Raw genomic sequence first — 21281 nt, 5'->3', positions numbered from 1 at the left:
ATGAGCAAGACTCTGGCCTTCATCAGCTTAGTATCTGCTGCGTTAGTTACTGTTGATTTATCTGTTCCACAGAGACATGTGGGTTTTTTTGTTTTTTGTTTGTTTGTTTGTTTTTTTTGGGGGGTCACACCCGGCAGCGCTGGGGGGGGGGGGCTTATTCCTGGCTCCACGCTCAGAAATCGCTCCTAGCAGGCTAAGGGGACCATATAGGATGTTGAGATTTGAACCAATGACCTTCTGCATGAAATAGCCTTATGCTCCTCCATGCTATCTCTCAGGCCCCCACAGAGACATGTTGAGAGCCTCTTCCATGCCAGGCAGAGTGCAAGAGCTTTTTTTTTTTCCTACTTTACTGATTGATTAATTGATTGATTGGTTAGTTGGTTTGGGGGCCACACTCAGCAGCTCTCAGGGTTCACTCTGGCTCTGTACTCAGAAATTATCTCCGGCAGATTGGGGGACCATATGTGGTGCCAGGAATCGAACTGGGTCCCTCCTGGGTCAGCCACATACAAGGCAAACTCCCCACCGCTGTGCTATCTCTCAGGCCCCAAGATCTTTCTAAGATAACCAATAAATAGATATTTAATTAGTCATACCCTGAGATGCTAGGAAGGCTGTGTATGGAAGCTGACAAAGTTTGACTGGTAGAGCACATAGAAAGGCATTGTGGAAGATTTGGTGCCAAAGTCAGGTTATGGGAATAAGGGTGAAAGGTCAGATGAAAGGAGGTTGACTCAGAGATAAGCAGGCCCAAGGGCTTGCCTACAGTGGATGGCTGGGACTCAAGAGGTAACACAGTGGGTCTGGCACTTGCCTTGCATAAATCTGACCCAGATTCCATCCCCAGTCCCCGATATGGTCCCAGGACCCTGCCAGGAGTCCCAGAGTAGAGGGTCAGAATTTAGCCCTGAGCATAACTAGATATATCCCACATCCTCCCTCAAATAAATATTTTAATTTGAGAAACAAGGAAGAGAATAGGGCAATTACTGAACATCTTGTCCAGTCAAGAATTCTTGGTAATAAGGAATGCTGAAATTAACTATTACGCAACTGATTGTGTGGCCTGGTAGATACAGAGGCTCTGGTGTGAGATATGTTGGGGTGTCCCTGTACCCTCAGAGGCTTCCCAGGCCATATCTCCAAGCAGAAACTAAGCTTATTAGGGCTGGGTGAGAAAAGAATGTGGGGCCATCTCATCCTGGGATGCTAACCCCACATTCACACATTGGCCAGGTGCCCTAAGATGTAGTATACTTTGTTTTTGACACCATTCCCTGTGTCTGACCAGGCATTTGCCTTTGGTGGGCTCACCTCAAGGCCTCGAAGCCTGCTGCAGGTCAGAGCAGCAATAGCTTGTTCTGGGAGATCCTCAGAAATGCAGACTCTCAGGCTGGGAAGATGGCTCGAAGGGCTGGCATGCATGCTTGCCATATGAGAACCCAGATGTGATATCTGGCAGTGCATGGTAGTCTAGGCACTGACTCTTGAGCCCAGAGCACAGGATCTTCTGGTGACTTGGCCCACAGACCAATCAATGAGGCTGTGGTTTCTGGAGCAGGATCACTGCTCCTTTGGCAGCCCTTGGTGATAGGGACAGCATCAGTGCCTGTGCTGCATGTGACACAGAAGAGAGAAAGGCAGAAGCTGTGGAAAGAGAAGCTACTGTTCAGTGCTGGACTCGGAGCTTGCTCACTGCCCCCACAGCTCTACTGCTACCCACCCTCCTAGCTACATAGCAGAGGACAGAGCTGAGGATGGGTTTCAGCTATCAGCAGCCAGGTCTGTTCCTGATTTGTTTGTTTGTTTGTTTGGTTTTGGTTTGGGGGCCACACCCGGGTTACTCCTGGCTATGCACTCAGAAATTGTTTTTGGCTCAGAGGACCATATGGGATGCTGGGGATTGAACCCAGGTCCGTACTAGGAAGCCACATGCAAGGCAACGCCCTGGCTCTGTGCTATCATTCTGTCCCCTCTTTTTTGGTTGTTGTTGTTGTTGTCGTTGTCGTCGTCTTCACTTCCAAACCCCATTCTTGATTTTTCAGCCTAGGGCTCAATTTTTAGAAATTCCCCCCATGCCATTGGGTCAGGACTAAGTTCCTTCTCTCTAGACCCCACTCCTCTATCACAGCAAGTGGTCAGCAGTCCACACTCTGCCCAGAGCCCCTAAATTCTAAAGTCTTCAAGAGCAGATGCCAAGTCCTACTTTGTATGTAACTCAGGGAAGTATATGGCACACAGTATTCCATTGTGGTGTGAGTGGCAGGTGAGTGAGAGACATAAGCAAGAGAAATGAATTTGCATTGGCTAGAGCAAGCACTGAAAATCAGTTCATTCTTCTGTTTCCCTTACTGTGTTATTCACTGTGTTCCCTTGGGCTGCTGGGAGCAAAAATCTTGTTTTCTAACTGCAGCCCAAGGAGTTAACAGATCCTTTATTAATAAACTCAAACAAGTGAAGGAAAATGTTTAAAGTACAGCACAGAATTTAAGTGCTCCAGAGGCCAGGAGCCAAAACTGCCAGGATCGGAATCCTAATTCCGATTCTTGCTAACTCTGTCTTCTGGGGAGGTTGCAGAGTTTCCCTGTACTTGTGTGTCCTGTTCTGTAAAATTATTACTGTGGTAGCTTCTACTCCCAAGATTATCATGCTGCTTCAAGGTACTAGATTTATAAAGGGCTCAAAAATGTGGTGGTGTTACTGCTGACACTGGAAAGAGCCTGGGCTGATGGGAATAGAAGTTAGAGCTAGAGACTACCCAAAGGTAGGTCAACTGGTACTTGGAGGGGTTGAGTTTTGAGTCAGGAAAGATGCCTCCTACCCCCACCCTGAGGGAAGCAGAGAGTTCTCCTGGGTACAGGCCCAAACTCACCCATTGTCTGAGATTCTCAACCCCCAGCCAACCCTCTGCACGCCTATCACTCATTCATCTGTACCTACTCACTTGTCCTTTTCTGCAGGAGAATGTCTCTCTTATCAAAGAGATTAATGAGCTTCGCAAGGAGCTGAAGTTGACCCGATCCCAAGTCTATGATCTTGAAGCTGCTCTGAAACTAATGAAGAAAATGCGTCTGCCAGAGGTTCCAGAGACAGGTAACATCTTTAGTTCCCTCCTATACCTGGGCACATATACCCCCTGGTGTTTGGAGAGCTTCTTCATGCCATTCACCTGGTCACCAAAGGACCTCAGGGACCCTTCCTGTAACCAACATCTCTCAGCTCTTAAAAATCCTTGGGATTAGCTGTGGTTTCTGGATTCAGAGTTATGCAGATTTCAGAAAGAACATCCTCAAGTACCATATGTTATGTAACACGAAGGAGTGTTTTGAGGATTGGTTTAGAATTTAGAGCCAGCAAAGTATAACACTTGCTGCATCAGTATTCCTGCCCTCCAACTACTTTTCACACACACACAACATGGATTATTCTGAGGCAAACCAAATATCTTATCACTAGCCTGAAATAATTTTACTGAAGGAAGGTTCACTATAACCATTGATGACAGATGTTATCAACCATTTGTCTTGATCATGTACCACCTAAGTAAGCCTGCCTTTGATCTTGAGTAAAGAGGTATTAAGACTGATTAGTGCAAAATATACACCTCAAATTGTTTAAGAAATCCATCCATTTAGTTATGGGGTTTAGGGTTTGGTTTGGTTTTTTATTTTTTTTTTTTGGTTTGGTTTTGTTTTCCTTTTTTGAGTCATACCCAGCAGTGCTCAGGGGTTCCTCCTGGCTCTACACTCAGAACTCGCACCTGGCAGGCTCAGGGGACCATATGGGATGCTGGGATTCGAACCATCCTTCTGCATGCAAGGCAAACGCCTTACTGCTGTGCTATCTCTCCGGCCCCTTGTTTTCCTATTTTTGATCATTGTTTTTGATATTGTTATGGGGAGTGGGTGTCACATGCACCAAACTAACTGTGATGTTTATATATTTTTTTATTAGCTGATCTTTAGGAGGTATTTATCTGAACAGGCCAGGTTGCCATATACAAGCTTTTATTTTGGCTTTAAATATTAGTGTGCATTCACAGCATTAACAGCAATAATAGACATAGCTGCTTTTTAAAAAAATTATTTAAATGATATCATTAGAACTTCTAATTAAAGATAGCTAATTAAAACCTACCAAAGAGACATAATTCAATCATGAGATTAATGGAAATAAAAGACATAAACATGTGAAAGCTAAAAATTGAATAGATGAGTGATGAGTAACAATTTAGAGAGCCAAGAAATCCAAATCCCAAACAACATTAGGGAACCTAGAGGAATCTTTTTTTTTTTTTTTTTTAAATTTTGGGCCATATCCTGGTGACACTCAGGGGTTACTCCTGGCTATGCGCTCAGAAATCGCTCCTGGCTTGGGGGACCATATAGAACACCAGGAAATCAACCGTGGTCTGTCCTGGGTCAGCTGCGTGCAAAGAAATGCCCTACCACTGCGTCATCGCTCTGCCCCAGAAGAATCTTGACTATAGTGCAGAAGCCTCAAAAGGCTTAGGAGGGCTAGAGAGACGCTAAAGGCTGAGCATTCCCTCTGCATGCTTGAGGTCCCTGTTCTTCCCCCCTCAGAGTCCCTGTAGCACTACCAGGAGCAACCACTGAGCACTGAGCATAAAATAGCCCAGTATGGTTATGATATGGCCTCCAAAATAAATAAAAAGTTTACAGATTTTTTAAATCAAATATATTTGGATGTTGGGGTGAAGATGGGACTAAAAAGAGAAGTGTTTGAGGCCAGAAAGATAGTACAAAAGGTAAGGCACTTGCCCTGACTCAGTTGTTCTCAATTTGATTCCTAGTAGAGCATATGGTTCCTTGAACACAGCCAGGAGTAAGTCGATGTAGTATAAAATGTAGGGGGTTGGGGGAAAGAGGAAGCATTTTAAGAAGCTGCTGCATCCACCAAGTATCTAATGCAGCAGCAAATACGTCTAAATCTTATCCATCATCATAGAAGTTCAGGACAGCTACAGCTAAATGAAGTGTTCTTCCAAACTGCCAGAGAGGATGGGGAGATTTTTGCAAAGAATAGATTTCAATTGCAGAAAACAAAATCAACACAGAAAAATCAGTTTTATACATTTATAATGAATTATCTAAAAAGACAATTAAGAAAGCAATTTATTTACAATGGCAAAAAAGAATAAAATATTTAAGAATAAACTTAATCTGGGGCTGGAGAGATAGCACAACGGTGTTTGCCTTGCAAGCAGAAGATCCAGAACCTAAGGTGGTTGGTTCGAATCCCGGTGTCCCATATGGTCCCCCGTGCCTGCTAGGAGCTATTTCTGAGCAGACAGCCAGGAGTAACCCCTGAGCACCGCTGGGTGTGGCCCAAAAGCAAAAAAAAAAAAAAAAAAGAATAAACTTAATCAAGAAGGCAAGGACTTGTGTTGAAGACTGAAGCATTGCTGGAAAATGAAAAAGATGCCAATAAGTGAAAAAATAACTTGTGTTCATGAACTGGAAAACAATATTGTCAACTCAATAGAAACCTGTTAAGATTCAGTGTTTTATTTTTTCAGAAATTTTATTTTATTGTGTTATTTTTGGAAATAGAAATTTCTCCCTAAATTTATTATAGCATCTCAAAACACCCTGAATAACTTACAAAAAAATTATTTTATAAAGTTGGGGTATTCACACTACTTTATTTTAAACCTTACTACAATACTATAATATTCAAAAATAGTTAAAAATCCTGGAAATCTGTTGTGTATGTAAACATTTTATGGGATTATTAGTTACTGACCCTACCCTGATCAGTGATTGTGCCCTACCCTAGGGTGTGACCTGGCATTCTGCCCCCACCCTAGGGTGGTACCTGATTCTGCTTCCACCATTGGGTGGTGTCTGATCCCACCATTGGGTGGTATCTGATTCTGGGGGATAAAAACAAGGGTCTGTGGAAGGCAAGGGGCTTTTGGCTGGAACTGATGCTGAGGCTTTGGACTTCAGTCTTGTCTACCGAATAAAGCTAATATTTCCACAAGCCTGACTGTCTGCGAGCTGTTTACCCGCCGCTTCACCTCAGAACCGCCGGCTGAACAGGGTGGCAGACGCATGTTCTGAGCTGGAGGGGAAAGACCTCATCCTCCATCCCTCCATTAGTCAACCTCTTCAGAGGCTGACTTGCAAGAGAAATCAAGATGGATATATAGATAAATAGGGACAACTAAAGAACCTAGACATAAACTCTTACTTATAGGCAGCAAAATGATTTTCAACATAAGTGCCAAGACCATTCAGTAGCAGAGAGAACAGTCTTTTCAAGTGGGAAAATTGGACATTCACATGCAAACAGATGAAATTGGACTCTTGCCTTTCACCATGAATGGAAAAGATCTCAAAATGGATCAGAGACTTAAATGTAAGCACTAAAACCATATAACTAGTAGAAGAAAGTATAGGATAAAAACCTTACAGCAATTGGTTTGGTAGTGATTTCTGAGTGAGAACATCAAAAGCACAATCAAAGCCAGAGTGATAATGCAGTGGGAAGGGTGCTTGCTTTGCATGTGGTAGATTTGAGATTGGATCCCCAGTAGCCCAAATGGTTTTTTGAACTCTACCAGGAATGAGCTCTGAGCACAAAGTCAAAGTAAGTCCTAAGCACAGCCAGGTGTAGCCCCAAGCAAAAACAAAAACAGAAAAAACATACTCAAAGAGGATGAATAGGTCAGTTCGATTACATCAACTTTAGTTTTATATGCATCAATACGCACATTTCAAAAATACACATAAGAGTCAATGAAATAGTACAGGAGTTAATGCCTTTGCTTTGCACACAGTCAACCGGTGGTTTGATCCTGGACAGCTCATAAGGTCTCTTAGGCATGGCCAGAAATGATTTCTGGAGTACAGAACTAAGAGTAGTCCCTGATCACAACTGAATATGGCCCAACAGCCAAGGAGAGGAGGAAAGAAAACTAAAACCATTCAGTACTGAGAGGAAAATATTTGTGAATTATATAGGAGAATATTGATATCTAGAATAAGGAATTCTCAACCAAGAACCAACCAAGAAAGATCAAATAACGATGTGTATGTGTGTACATCTGTATATACATTTATGCATATTTGTGTATAGGTGAGTGTTTGGGGGCCATATTTGAAAATATTTAAGGATCAGTTCTAACTGGGTTCCTGGCCTAAGTTGACTGTGTACAAAGCAAGTATCCTATTCTCTATACTATTTCTCTGGCCCCAAATAAACTTATTTCTTAATTAGCAAAGGATTTGAGTAGGCATTTATGCAAAGAAAATATAAATTTTATATTAAACATGTTAAAGTTGTCATCAGATATATACAACTTTTACCATTGAGCTAGCACTTCATATCCATTGTGATGTTTATTCTTAAAAGAATAAAAAACGAACTGGAGTGATAGCACAGTGGTAGGGCATTTGCTTTGCTTGCTGCTGAGCCAGGATGAACCTGAGTTTGATCCCCAGCATCCTATATGGTTCCCCAAGCCTGCCAGGAGCAATTTCTGAGCACAGAGCCAGGAGTAACCCCTGAGCACCACTAGGTATGGGCCAAAATGCTAAAAACAAAACAAAACAAAACAAAAAAACAAGTATTAGTGAGGATACCCAGGAAGGAAGGAGGAAAGGGAAGGAGGGAGCGGGAGGGCTGGGTTTACCTTTTAATCTAGTAAAAGGAATAATCCAAAAATTGTTAAAAGCTTGCCTCCCCCACCAAAATGATCATTTTAAAAGTGACACGAACAGGAAATACAACAGAAATGAATCCAAAGATGTCAGTAATCATATTCTTATTTTCCATCTTCTAAAGTCAGAACTTAAATGACTCTGGACAGGATGCAGCAGGAGAGACTCAGGAGCTCTTGACAGAAGCAGAGGGCAGGGTGAGCAACACAAGGAGAGAGGAGAGTTGTGTGGGCCAGGAGTTGAGACCCAGCTCCGCACTCATGGAGTGGGGTGAATGGAGAGTGTATCACAGCTGAAGAAGGACCAACAACTGCTGCCACCAACCAGACTGAACCCAACAACGATCAGAGGCAGTTTGTTATGAAAGAGATGGGAATAAAAGAATGAAACAGAGGAAAAATACCACCCACCACCTCACTATCTTCCCAGATAGGAGATAGGGACAACAGAACAGATGGCCACGGCAGAAGCCCCCACACTATGTCCCATGTGGGTGTCTCCAGAAGGCAGAGCTGCAACCTGGCAGTGTCACCAGGTCAGGCAAGTTCTCTGAGAGAAGCAGCCTCAGGGATCTCACCACATCCTGCTGCACCCTGAAGGGAACCAGCCCCTCAACACCACCAGGAGAAGCACCTAGGTAGAGAGTCAAAGAGGTTGTTGCATTAAATAATTAACGATGGATCTAGAGGTGGCCCGTCCTCCCAGTGACAGGGCAGAGAAAGGAAACTTCCACTTGTTGGAATATTTCAGGCTCAGTTCCAATGGATACCTCCAGGGTTATGTCCTCACACAGGCCAGGCGCCCTTGGGACAGCCAGGTGGTAAGTTGGCATGTGTAACAGTTCAGTGAGATGGCCTGAGTCTGCACACAGGCTGTGTGGAAACAAGGAAATAAGTCACGAGGGAGCACTGGAGTCAAAATCACAGAGGAGGTACAGGCCCCAACAATGCCCAGCACCAGCCCACAGTTTGACTGAAGGACAGCCAGCAGCAGAGGGAGCATGGAAAGCCTAGAAAGTACAGCAAAGGAACTGAATCAAATTCAAAGGCAGAGTGAGAAGGGTTCAGACTCAACATGTGATGGTTGGCTTGAGTCAAGTCCTCTGAAGCAGTCCTATAGGCCATTCAGAGGCCCAATGCAGGAACACAAAAGAGAGCATTGCTAACCATGTCCTCTTTAAATTACTGCTTCCCTTGTCCTACAACCTCCAACTCTTCTTGTTTTATCCTCCATACATAGGGGAAGAGGCTGGAGAGATGGCATAGCTGTAGCCCATTTGCCTTGCATTCAGCCACCCTGGGTTTGGTCCCATGTTGACACCACCTATCATCCCTTGAGCAGTGCTAGGAATGATCCCTGAGTATAGAACCAGGAGTAAAACCTGAGCAGTGCCAGGGGTGGCCTAAAATTCCCCTCATTGGTTCAAAAAGAACAATGAAAGTACGAGGAAGGATGAATAGTGACTAGGGGAAAGCCCTTGCCCTGGGAAGAGCTTGTGTGAGAGAGGAAGTTGGAGACAGGTATGCTCAGAGAGGAGGGTGCCAATAGCAACTATTTAAAGCAGATCAAAAGGTGAATTTGGCAAACAATTTGGGATTGCCTGGGAAGGCAATAAAATAGACATATTAGCCAGAGATTATAGGAGATATTTTTCTTCTGTTGCCTTGCAGACAGCCAACCCTAGTTCAAAGCCCTGCCACCCCTATGATCCACCCACCATCGCCAGGTCATTCCTAAGCAGAGCCAGCAATAGCTCCTGAGCACCACCAGGTGTGAACCCAATCCCCCTTCTGGTAAAAGAAAAAAGGAAAAAGGGTTGGAATGATAGCAGTGTTAGGGTGTTTGCTTTGCTCCAGGCCAACCCGGGACAGACCTGGGTTTGGTCCCCAGCATCCCATATAGTCCCCCAAGCCTGCCAGGGGCGATTTCTAAGGATAGAGCTAGGAGTAACCCCTGAGCGTTGCTGAGTGTGGCCCCCCCCCAAAAAAAATACAGAATTTAAATTTCTGATGGAAGAAGAGCTGGACTAGCGGTGACACAGGGACAAGGGACAGTGGGCAGAGTCTGGGGCACTTTGTGTAGCCCCAAACAAACAAACAAACAAAAACCAAAAAGATAGTAGAGTGGATAGGAAACTTGCCTTGCACTCAGCTAACCAGAATTTGGTCCCCAGCTTTCCATTTGGTCACCAGGATTGATCCCTGGGCACAGAGCCAGGAGTAACCCTTGAGTACCACTAGGTGTAGCCCAAAAACAAACAAACAAACAAAAATGAACTGAAAAGCAGGCAAAGCATGTGGCTCTATGGTGGAGCTCCTGCCTCATCTATGTGTAGCCCTATGTTCAATGACACTGAAAAGCAAATTTTTTGTGTTTGTTTTGGGGCCACACCCAGTGGTACTCAGGAGTTACTTCTGGCTCTGTACTAAGAAATCACTCCTGGCAGGCTCAGGGGACCATGTGGGATGCCAGAGATGGAACCTGGGTCAGCTGCTTGCAAGGCAAACACCTTACCCGCTATGCTATTGCTCTGGCCCCTAAAAAGTAATTTTAAAAAAAGAAAGAAAGCAGAGTCTCTGAGATATTAATATACCCATATTCAGAGCAGCATTTTTAAGAGTAGCCAAAAGGTAGAAGCCATTCAAACATCCATTGTAAGATGAATAACTGTTGCAAGTCAGCCCTAGATGGGGTTGACTGATGGAGGGCTGGAGGATGAGGTCTTTCCCCTCCAGCTTGGAGCACACATCTGCCACCCTGTTCAGCCAGCGGTTCTGAGGTGAAGCGCTGGGTAAAGGCTAGCAGACAGTCTGGCTTGTGAAAATATTAGCTTTATTCGGAGGACAAGACTGAAGTCCAAAGCCTCAGCATCTGTTCCAGCCAACAAGCCTTTCACAGACCCTTGCTTTTATCTCCCAGAATCAGGCACCACCCAATGGTGGGATCAGGTACCACTCAATGGTGGGAGCAGAATCAGGTACCACCCTAGGGTGGGAGCAGAATGCCAGGTCACACCCTAGGGTAGGGCACAATCACCAATCAGGGTAGGGTCAGTAACATAATAATCCCATTAAAATGTTAACATACACAACAACCAACCAAAGCGGGGTACAGAGAACCAGAGAGATCACTCATATTTTGCATAGCAGATCCAAATTCCATCCCAGCATTGCATAACATTAAACCACACACTTAAAATGCTGAAGGTGCTAAATTTTATGTTGCGAAGATTTTTTTAATTCCTTTTACTCCCTTCCCTTCATTGCTGTTTTTACTGTTGTCATGATAACCAGGTCCTCATGCTCATGCTGGCTGTGATGCTCATACAGGTCAGCTATGGTGCCGGGTCACATGCCAGTCTGTGGCGCTCATACATGTGATCACATGCTGTTCATCCATTTTAGTTGTAGTGCTTCCTGAGTTACACTCTTCCCTGATACTCCCACTCACTTGACTGTAGTTTGGCCAGAAATCACTTCTGGTACTGAGTATCTGAAACCATGAGGCCACTGATATTACCCGTTGCACATGAAAGGCCCTAAGGATTTGAATTTATGCCCATATGTCTGCAAGGCATGTGCTCTGTGGCCCTGTGCTATGTCTCTGGGTCCTTATGTTACATGACATTTTTTTTTGGGGGGGGGGCCACACCCGTGACGCTCAGGGGTTACTCCTGGCTATGCACTCAGAAGTCGCTCCTGGCTTGGGGGACCATATGGGACACCGGGGGATCGAACCGAGGTCCATCCAAGGCTAGCGCAGGCAAGGCAGGCACCTTACCTCTAGCGCCACTACCCGGCCCGTTACATGACATTTTAACCACAGTTTTCTTTTTTTTTTTTCTTTTGGTTTTGCAGCCACACCTGGTGGCAACCAGGAGTTCATCCTAGCTCTGCACTCAGAAATCACTCCTGGCAGGATTAAAGGACCATATGGGATGCCGGGGATTGAATTTGGGTCTGTCCTGGGCTCTGGCCCCCTAACCACAGTTTTCATAAAGAATAGAGAAGAGGAATTGGGGGGGGGAGTTTGAAAATGCAGCTGTGGGAATTGAATATTTGCCATCTTTGGACAAGAAATTCAAGGGTGGGGCCCGGAGAGATAGCACAGCGGCGTCTGCCTTGCAAGCAGCTGATCCAGGACCAAAGGTGGTTGGTTCAAATCCCGGTGTCCCATATGGTCCCCTGTGCCTGCCAGGAGCTATTTCTAGCAGACAGCCAGGAGTAACCCCTGAGCACCGCCGGGTGTGACCCAAAAACCAAAAAACAAAACAAAACAAAACAAGAAATTCAAGGGTGGGGGTGAGTGTGGAAATAAATATGTTGACTGTGGGGCTGAGCGATAGCACAGCAGTGAGGCATTTGCCTTGCATGCAGACAACCTGGGACGAACCCAGGTTCAATCCCCAGCATCCCATATGGTCCTCCAAGCCAATGAGTAATTTCTGAGTGCAGAGCCAGGAGTAGCCCCTGAGCGCCACTGGGTGTGGCCCCCCAAAAAAGTGTTGAATGTCACCTGGTCTATAAATCATAGCAGGCCGATGTTGAAGTGGCTGCACTCAATGATTGGATGGTCTGGGGTTTGGGCTGCAAAGGTTTTATGGGATAGGACAGTGGCTGGCAACCTGCGGTTCTCGAGCCACATGTAGCTCTTTACACTTTTAATTTGGTTCTTCTGTGTGCCGGGCGGCTGCTCCAGGAGTTAGGACTCTGCTCCTAGCCTCTGTCAGTGTGCGCCCTGTGTGGCTCTCAAAATAAATTTCAATCGTGGTTTTGATGAGATTTGGCTCAGTTGAAAAAAAAAGGTTGCTGACCACTGGGATAGGAGACAGAAATTAGAATACAAGGGTACCCATGAAGAAAACGGCAGAGGAACCTCCTGAGGTGTGGCTGAGGGCACAGAAGGGGGCATGAGTCTCCAAGGTGAGATGAAGATGAGGTGTAAGTGGCTGGGAGATAGTACAGCATGCAGGGTACTTGTTTTGCGAAGTGCTAACCTAGGTTCCATCCCAGGCACCCCATAGGGTTCCCTTCCCCCTATGCACTGTCAGGAGTAATTCCTGAGCAAGGAGCCAAGAGTACATTCTGTGCATCACTGGGTATGGCCCAAAACAAGCCAAAACAAAACAAAACAAAAAGGAAGAGACTTAAAATTAGTAACAGCAGCTTTGGGGGACCAGAGAGATAGTACAGTGGCCAGGCTCTTCGCTCACCTGGGTTCAATCCCCGCATTGGTGCCTGAGCATATGGTGCCTGAGCCCTGCCAGGAGTGATTCCTGGGCACAGAGCCAGAAACACTACTAGATATAGCGCAAAATAAACAAAAGGAGTCTTGGGGCCATTGCAGAGCCAGGAGTAACCCTTGAGCGCCACTGAATGTGGCCCCAAAACAGAAAAAAAGAACAGGAGTCGTAAGCAGAAGACAGTGACAAAGGTGGTGATAAGAAGCTGAACATGAGGGGAAAAGATTTTTCCAGAAGCAGTGGTCCCCATGTGCCTCAGAAGGGGTGTTGACAATGGCACAGAAGGCAGGAACATTTGTTTGAGCCAATTCAGTCTTGGGAGGACAGAGAACAGGGTGGCCCCTGGGCCTCAGTAAACACAATAGCCCCGGAGGCACTGAGCCGCTGAGGCAGTGACCTCAAGTGATTTCAGGTCAACACCGGAGGCGCTGACCTCAGGTGCTCAGAGAACAGGGGGCATGCATGCAGGAGTCGAGCTGCTGGCTGGGCCAGGGGCAATGAGGCCAACAGAAATGGGGGGAGAAGAGCCTGCCACACCCAGTAACCGGCCCCCTGGGCCTGCTCTGTCTCTCAGTGCCCAATGACGACGTGCCCAGCAAACAGCCCACCAGGAGACTAAACGAGCAAGAAGAAATGGTGAGAATCATTGAGACGCAGCGCCTGGAAATCCGCCGTCTCCGAGACCAGATCCAGGAGCAGGAGCAGGTCCCGGGCTTCCAGGCCATCTCCAACATCCGGCTCCCGTCCATCATTAGCACCGAAGTGGACACTGAGGACTGAAAGAAGCAGCCCTGTGATGGGGTGTTCGCCCCCCCATTCATGGTCTGGGAGGTCATTGGCACTGACCACACCACCCTGGCACCCTGGGGAAGTGGGCCAGAATAAAGGTGTTTGAGCACAACTGTCTTCACCCAGGAACCCCAAAGGGAGGATGGGGGGGGGGGTCTCTCGGACCACAGCAATAGCACAGAAGAAAAGCACTTGCCTTGCACACAGCTGACCCACGCACCCCATATGGTCCCTAAGCCCCACCAGGAGTGATCCCCAAGGGCAGGTGTAACCAGGTGTACACCCTAATTACTACCAGTGTGGTCCCCAAATATGGTTCATCTGAAACCACTGGTGCCTGTGTTTCAGATGTTATGGCAATACTCACCCTAGGCCCCTATTGCACCCCATTACTCTCTGGGTCTCAGGAAGTGATCCCATCCCTAGATCTAGGAGGTGGACTCCCTTCTACCTTCTAGTTTCAGTGCCTGCAGCTTCCAACGTCAATATCGCCTCTGCTGTAGCCCCAAATGGCCCTCAGCTGCTGCACTGCTCAGCTTGGGGCACTGCTCTTGAACAGTGAGAGCTGAGATTGGCTGACATCTCTGCCAGGTGCTCTGGAAGTCTGGGGGCGGGTGGGGGTGTTGGGGAATGAAAGAAAGTACATGAAAAAAAAAAAGTACATGGCAGAAACCAAAGTTCACATGAGGCTTTTTTTTGTTTTTGTTTTTGGGTCACACCCATCGGTGCTCAGGGGTTACTCCTGGCTGTCTGCTCAGAAATAGCTCCTGGCAGGCACGGGGGACCATAGGGGACACCGGGATTCTAACCAACCACCTTTGGTCCTGGATCAGCTGCTTGCAAGGCAAACGCCAATGTGCTATCTCTCCCGGCCCTTACATGAGGCTTTCAATACCACTCTCCTACTGTCTTGAGTGGTCAGCAGAGCCCCAGACCATTCTGTGCTCTGTATGTGCTCTGTTCATTGGGAAACCAAGCCCAGAGAAGAGGAAGAACTGCAGCCCATTGAGAGCTTCCCCCCCCACCTCTACCACCTCCTCTCTCTCTCTCTCTCTCTCTCTCTCTCTCTCTCTCTCTCTCTCTCTCTCTCTCTATCTCTCTCTCTCTCTCTTTCTCTCTCTCTCTCCTCTCTCTCCTCCTTCTCTCTCCCCTTCTCTCTCTCTTTCCTCTCTCTCCCTCTCTCTCTCCTTCTCCTCCTTCTCTCTCTCCCTCTCTCTCCCTCTCTCTCTTCCTTCTCTCTCCCCCTTCAGCTTCCCCCCCCCCTCTCACACACACACACACACATATCTCAGGACTCAGGGTATCCCCTGGATTTGCCTCTGCAGAAAGTGAGTATAAATAAGGCTGAAATGGTCAGGCGATGGAGGTGCACATTAAAGTCAGGGGACTGTCCAAAGGCTAGTGTCTAAGAGTCCCTGCCCCACTCCCACTCATACTTCCCAAGTTCTCACACAGTGGCGTGGCCTCACTTGGATGCCAATAAAAAGCCAATTTATTCCCTCCCCCATTCTGGGGGGAACACCCCAGAGGGGCAAGAGCTCTACCCACTATATTTTGTCTCCAACACCACTTAAATTAAATGTAAGAAGGGCTAAAATAATAACAGTGGGTATGGTGCTTGCTTTGCATGCAGCCAATCCAGATTCAAACTCCAGCACCACATATGGTCCCCTGAGCCCACCAGGAGTGACCCCTGAGTTCAGAACCAGGAGTAACTCCTGAGCAAGATACGCCACCCTGCCCACCCCAAAAAAGAAAGACTGGAATGAGGGCCTGGGACAAGCTCCTCAATGACTGGCAGGGTTACCTCAGCTTTTCTCATCAGTGGGAATCCGGAGATAAAATGGAATCTCTGGCCCAGTTTTAAATTGTCAAGACTATTTTAGGCCAAGCTAGAATCAGAAGTCGCCTCTATCCCAGATATGGGGTGTATTTGGAGTCAAGGAGGATATTCCAAAAGCTGTCTCTAGGGGAGCAGGAGCATGGGGCTTGGTCTCTTGCCTAATGTTCTCCTGTACAGGCCTGTTGAGCAAGAGGACAGTGAACTCATTACCCACAATCCCCAACACCATACAACCTCCCATGCAATGTGAGCATTGCTGCATGCACCACGCTCCACACCCCACCCCTCCGAGCCTTCTTACTGCCTGGCTGAGCTGCATCCCCCACAGCCCCCAGGCTCTCCTTTGGAGACAGAGTTTATCTCTTCTGCCTGTCCTTCATCTCATCTCAGAGTTATTTGATAAGATCTAAAAGCAGTACAAAGGCAGACCTAATCAATGTTTAAACCCAGGAAGCTTTTAGTCTTGTTCCTCCATTCCCAAAAAGTTCCTTTGCTGAGGAGAAAAATCTCCATTTCCTTTTTCTTTTCATTTGTTTTTTTTTGCTTGTTTTTTTTGTTTGTTTGTTTGTTTTTGGGCCACATCCATTGATGCTCAGGGGTTATTCCTGGTTATGCGCTCAGAAATCGCCCCTGGCTTGGGGGGGACCATACGGGATGCCGGGGGATCGAACCTCGGTCTGTCCTAGGCTAGCATGGCAAGACAGACGCCTTACCTCTAGTGCCACCGCTCCAGCCCTGAAGAATCTCAATTTTCAAGTCCAGGCTCTAGGCAGGATATTTAAGCTATGGGTCTGCCTGGGACTGACCCCTCCCTGGGGCCAGGAGGATAAATAAATGTAAGACATATGCAAGGGAAGCACAGATACTGGGAATCCTGCTGAGACCCTACTCCTCTCAGAGAAGGGAATCTTTTGGGGTTTTTTTTTGTTTTGTTTTTGTTTTTGTTTTTTTTGGCTACAGCCGGTGACACTCAGGGGTTATTCCTGCCTATGCACTCAGAAATCGCTCCTGGCTTGGGGGACCATATGGGACGCTGGGGATCAAACTGAGTTCCTTCCTGGATCAGCAAACACCCTACCACTGAACCACCACTCCCGCCCCCAGCAGGGAATCTTTTTATGAAACCTTGTAAAGTGGCAGACCCATAAGGTTGTCCCAGAGTTCCACAGCAGCCAGTGAGATCTGAACAGTCCAAAGAAAATATTGACAGCAGGCTGGAGAGATAGCATGGAGGTAAGGCATTTGCCTTGCATGTAGAAGGATAGTGGTTCGAGTCCCAGCATCCCATATAGTCGCCCGAGCCTTCAGGGAGGGATTTCTGAGCATGGAGCCAGGAGTAATCCCTGAACGCGCCTGGGCTTGACCCAAAAAACAAAGGAAAAAAAGAAAAGAAAATATTGACAGCCACTGAGACCTGAGAGCACTTGAAGTGGGGTCCAAATGAACTGAGATTCACCTAAAGTTTAAAGCATATGGCAAAATGCTGGAGAGATAATACAATGGGTAAGTCACTTGCCTTGCACACAGTTGACCCAAGTTTAACCCCGTGTCCTATAAGGTTCCCCAAAGCCACCAGGACTAATTCCTGAGTACAGAGCCAGAAGTAACTCCTGAACATCACCAGGTATGGTGCTTCACAAAATCAGCAAATAAAAAACTAAAATGCACCCAACTGGGATTGGAGAGATAATATAGCCGGTAAATTACTTACTTGCTTTGCATTAGGTTGGCACAGGTTCAATCTTTGCCATCTCTTAGTTCCCCAAGCTTGTCAGGAATGATTCCTGAGAGAAGAGCTAGGAGTAGCCCCTAAACACTTCTAGATGTGCCCCACCACCACCAAAATATATGCCCAAGAGTGAAATGCCTCTAATTTAGTTTGAATATTTATATACAAATATTTGGAATAAGATGTTGATGAATTAATTTCACTTGTTTCTTTGCACTTTTGTTAAATGGGGCTTCCAGACAATGTATATTATGGTTCATGTCATAACCATGGAAACATCAGGCATCACTGCCCTGAACATATAACTGAGTTCCCCAACCTCCACTCCAGACATCTCTACACAACAAAAAAGAACAAACAGGTCAAGCATGGTTCTTTTGTGAGCTGATAGTGAGAAGGTAATTTTGATTTTGTTTCTTGTGTCTTCACATATATCAGGAGGATCACAGAGGCATTAGAAGGGTTCAATGCAGGATCAACCTATAATCACAGCATTCGAGGCTCCTGTGCACTCCAAGCCCAATTTGCCTTTCCATTGTAAGTGAGCAAGCATTAGTCTACATCTTATTGCTCACAAGTGTATTTCTAGTTTTTTTGAGGGTCATACCTGGCATTGCTCAGGTTTTACTCCAGGCTCTGTGCTCAGGGATAAGTCCTGGAGGTGTTCAGGGAACCATGCAGTGCCAGAGATCAAATGAGGTCAGCCACCTGCAAGACAAGTGCCCTTAGCTACTGTACTGTCCGGCCCCCAAAATATATTTCTTATCATCTCTTTCCCCCTGGGTCTTTACCAAGTCCCTTTATCCTAAAATTCTTTTGCCCTATGTTTGATGTTGAACCAGCTTCAGTTATGGATGAACTTGGGAGAAACTTCTCTTCTCCCTGATGAAGAGTCAACAGCAGGCTAGAGGGAAGTACTCTGAAAGGTTCTCAGGCAGACTCTGGAAAAGAAAGTTGCTTAACCATATCACAGGGATCTGGTAGTCACCCTCCCAGGATCCATGAGCACTGACATAAACCCAAAGAGCCTCCAGACAGAACTCCCTGCTCTACATATCCATGACCATCAATTTCTATCATAACATAAATCTTCTATCAGATAGCCCTGAGAACAAGGTGGGTGTTTTGTTTTGTTTTGTTTCTTAAGAACATTAAGTACACCATCTCAGATTGCTAGAACCTGAATAAACTTTTTTTTTTTTTGGCCTCTTGAGTAATTGGCCTCTATGTGGCAAGCAATTAAATTTGGGTTTATTACCAGAATCTGATAAAGCCAGCAGGAGGCAGCTATGATTCTCAGGATGGCCTGTTCTTCCTGGTTCCCACAGTTGACAGAAGCTGTCCGCAGGCAGCACACCTGGGGTTCCTCGATTCAGTTTGATGGGTGTCGAGATGACCAGTTGTCCTGTGTGTATGCCAGCTGTTCACAGAGAGCAGTCCCAGTAGGGAGAACATTCAGACACCCCGCAGCTGCTGAGATCCTATTTCATCTCAGGACCTTCCCTACTTTTACCCTACAACACCAGCTGCACTAAACTTTATGTCTACCAGGGAAAAGGGGGGATTGAAAGGAGTCAAAAAAACTAGCTAAGTCTTTAATTACAGAACTGGAAGTTCTGAGACCAGAGTGATAGCACAGCCAAAGGAAGTATGCCTTACACACGATGACCCAAGATAGACCTGGGTTTGAACCCCAGCATCTCATATGGTCCCCCCAAGCCAGGAGCAATTTCTCAGCACATAGCCAGGAGTAACCCCTGAGCATCACCGGGTGTGGCCCCAAAACAAACAAACAAAAACAACAAAAAATAAAAACAAAGAACTGGAAGTTCTGTTTCCACTGCTTGGGGCTTTTTGACACCTGGAACTCTGGGGTCATTAGAGGTACCTACAAGTGAATTTAAAGACTTTGACTTTAGATGTCTTTAAGTTTAAATGTCTCTTTTAAGAGACCTGTACCTGTCTCTTCCAAATTATGCATCTGAAGGAGCATAATTTTAATAATTTTTGGTGGTTTTTTTGGGTCACACCCGGCAGTGCTCAGGGGTTACTCCTGGCTCCATGCTTAGAAATTGCTCCTGGGGGCCGGGCGGTGGCGCTGGAGGTAAGGTGCCTGCCTTACAAGCGCTAGCCAAGGAACGGACAGCGGTTCGATCCCCTGGCGTCCCATATGGTTCCCCCAAGCCAGGGGCGATTTCTGAGCACATAGCCAGGAGTAACCCCTGAGCGTCAAACGGGTGTGGCCCAAAAACCAAAAAAAAAAAGAAATTGCTCCTGGCAGGCACCGGGGACCATATGGGACGCCGGGATTCGAACCGATGACCTTCTGCATGAAAGGCAAATGCCTTACCTCCATGCTATCTCTCCGGCCCCAATTTTAATACATTTTTATCATCATTTTTTTTTTGGTTTTGGGGTCACACCCGGCAGTGCTCAGGTGTTACTCCTGGCTCCACGCTCAGAAATCATTGCTCCTGGCAGGTTCCGGGGACCATATGGGACGCCGGGATTCGAACCGACGACCTTCTGCATGAAAGGCAAACGCCTTACCTCCATGCTATCTCTCCGGCCCCCAATTTTAATAAATTTTTAATTGAATCACATTGCAATAGTTACAAAGTTGTTCATGATTGGGTTTCAGTCATACAATATACAACAAACTTCACCAGTGCACATTTTCCTCCACCAATGTCCCCAGTTTCCCTACTACCCTCCTCCCTACACTCCCCACTGCCAACCTCTATGGCAGACATTTTTCTTCTCTGTCTCTCTTTATATATATATATGTATGTATATGTGTATATATGTGTGTATATGCATATCTTTTGTCCTTTTAGACATTGTGGTTTACAATATTGTTACTGAATGGTTATCAAGAAGGAACATAATTTTTGGTTATGTTTTGTACTTGGGTTTTGCTCTGTTTATGCCTGTGTTTGAAATTTAGACTTATTCCACTTTGACTTTGTATTTGGAATTTGGTTTTGTTCTATATTTTGTTTCAAGAAGGATATTTTGACTTCAATACCTCCTAGAATGTTCCCTTGCCCCACAGATTGTATCCTAGCAGGCTGAACCACTTTTAGCTAAGAGTCCTGAGTAAAGTGGAAATTATTTTCTCTTATAACACTGTCTGGTTTGTGTCTATGCTAGAATTTGGAGAGATGTGGCTTCTAAACAGGCCTCTAAGCTATTCTACTATTTAGCCATTTGAATTGTTTTGACAAAGGTCTGACAAATAAGATGAAATATCCTAAGCCAACATTTTTGTTTGTTTGTTCTTTGGGGGTTACACCCGGCAACACTAAGGGGTTACTCCTGGCTCTACACTCAGAAATTGTTCCTGGCAGGCTCAGTGGACCATATGGGATGCCAGGATGCAAGGCAAACACTATGCTATCTCTCCAGCCCCCTAAGCCAAAATGTTTGTTTGTTTTTGTTCTTTTGTAGACCAAGAATTCTCAGGAGGCTGGAATGACAGTACAGTAGGTAGGGAATTTGCCTTGCATGCTGCCAATCTAGGTGCAGTACCATATGATTCCTGAGCACTGCTAGGAGCTATTCTTGAGTGTAGAGCCAGTAATAAGCTCAAGGACCACTAGGTGTGTCCCACACGCACATCCAGAAAACACAAACAGACAAAAATAACTCCTCTTAGAAGAGAGCCCCTTACTGGTGAAAAGGGGAGAATAAGGCACCACTTCATACATAAGACTGAAACCTAGATTGATGAGGATGAAGATGCGAATGAGCATGGAAGATAACAGATGAGGATAGAAATCTCATGGAAGTTTCTTTTCTCTCTCCTGCATCCGCCCTGCACCTTTGTCAGCTTTGTGAAATCACAAAGCTGCCTTCCCTGGGCTGGCCCTATCCATACCATCCAGCTCCTATTAGTAAGGAACTGAGGAATGTGTGGTTCTGCTCCTTCCTTGCTATAGGGAGCTAGGAATGCTTCGGCTCTGCTCTCTTTGCATTGCTTACAGC

General features: G+C 46.1%; 1 protein-coding gene across 1 annotated transcript in view; it reads left to right on the top strand.

Annotated features, from left to right (window-relative positions):
• Nucleotides 1–13713, top strand: part of CFAP57 (cilia and flagella associated protein 57) — a 75471-nt gene extending 61758 nt beyond the window's left edge. Inside the window, exons 21-22 of the mRNA XM_049775507.1 lie at nucleotides 2964–3096; nucleotides 13508–13713. Of these exons, the coding sequence (XP_049631464.1) occupies nucleotides 2964–3096; nucleotides 13508–13713 (339 nt within the window). The remainder of the gene's footprint in view (nucleotides 1–2963; nucleotides 3097–13507) is intronic.
• Nucleotides 13714–21281: the final 7568 nt, after the last annotated feature.

This window comes from Suncus etruscus, chromosome 6 (assembly GCF_024139225.1).
Source record: "Suncus etruscus isolate mSunEtr1 chromosome 6, mSunEtr1.pri.cur, whole genome shotgun sequence".
Classification (NCBI taxonomy): Eukaryota; Metazoa; Chordata; class Mammalia; order Eulipotyphla; family Soricidae; genus Suncus; species Suncus etruscus.
This window is presented reverse-complemented; position numbering and strand designations above follow the sequence as displayed.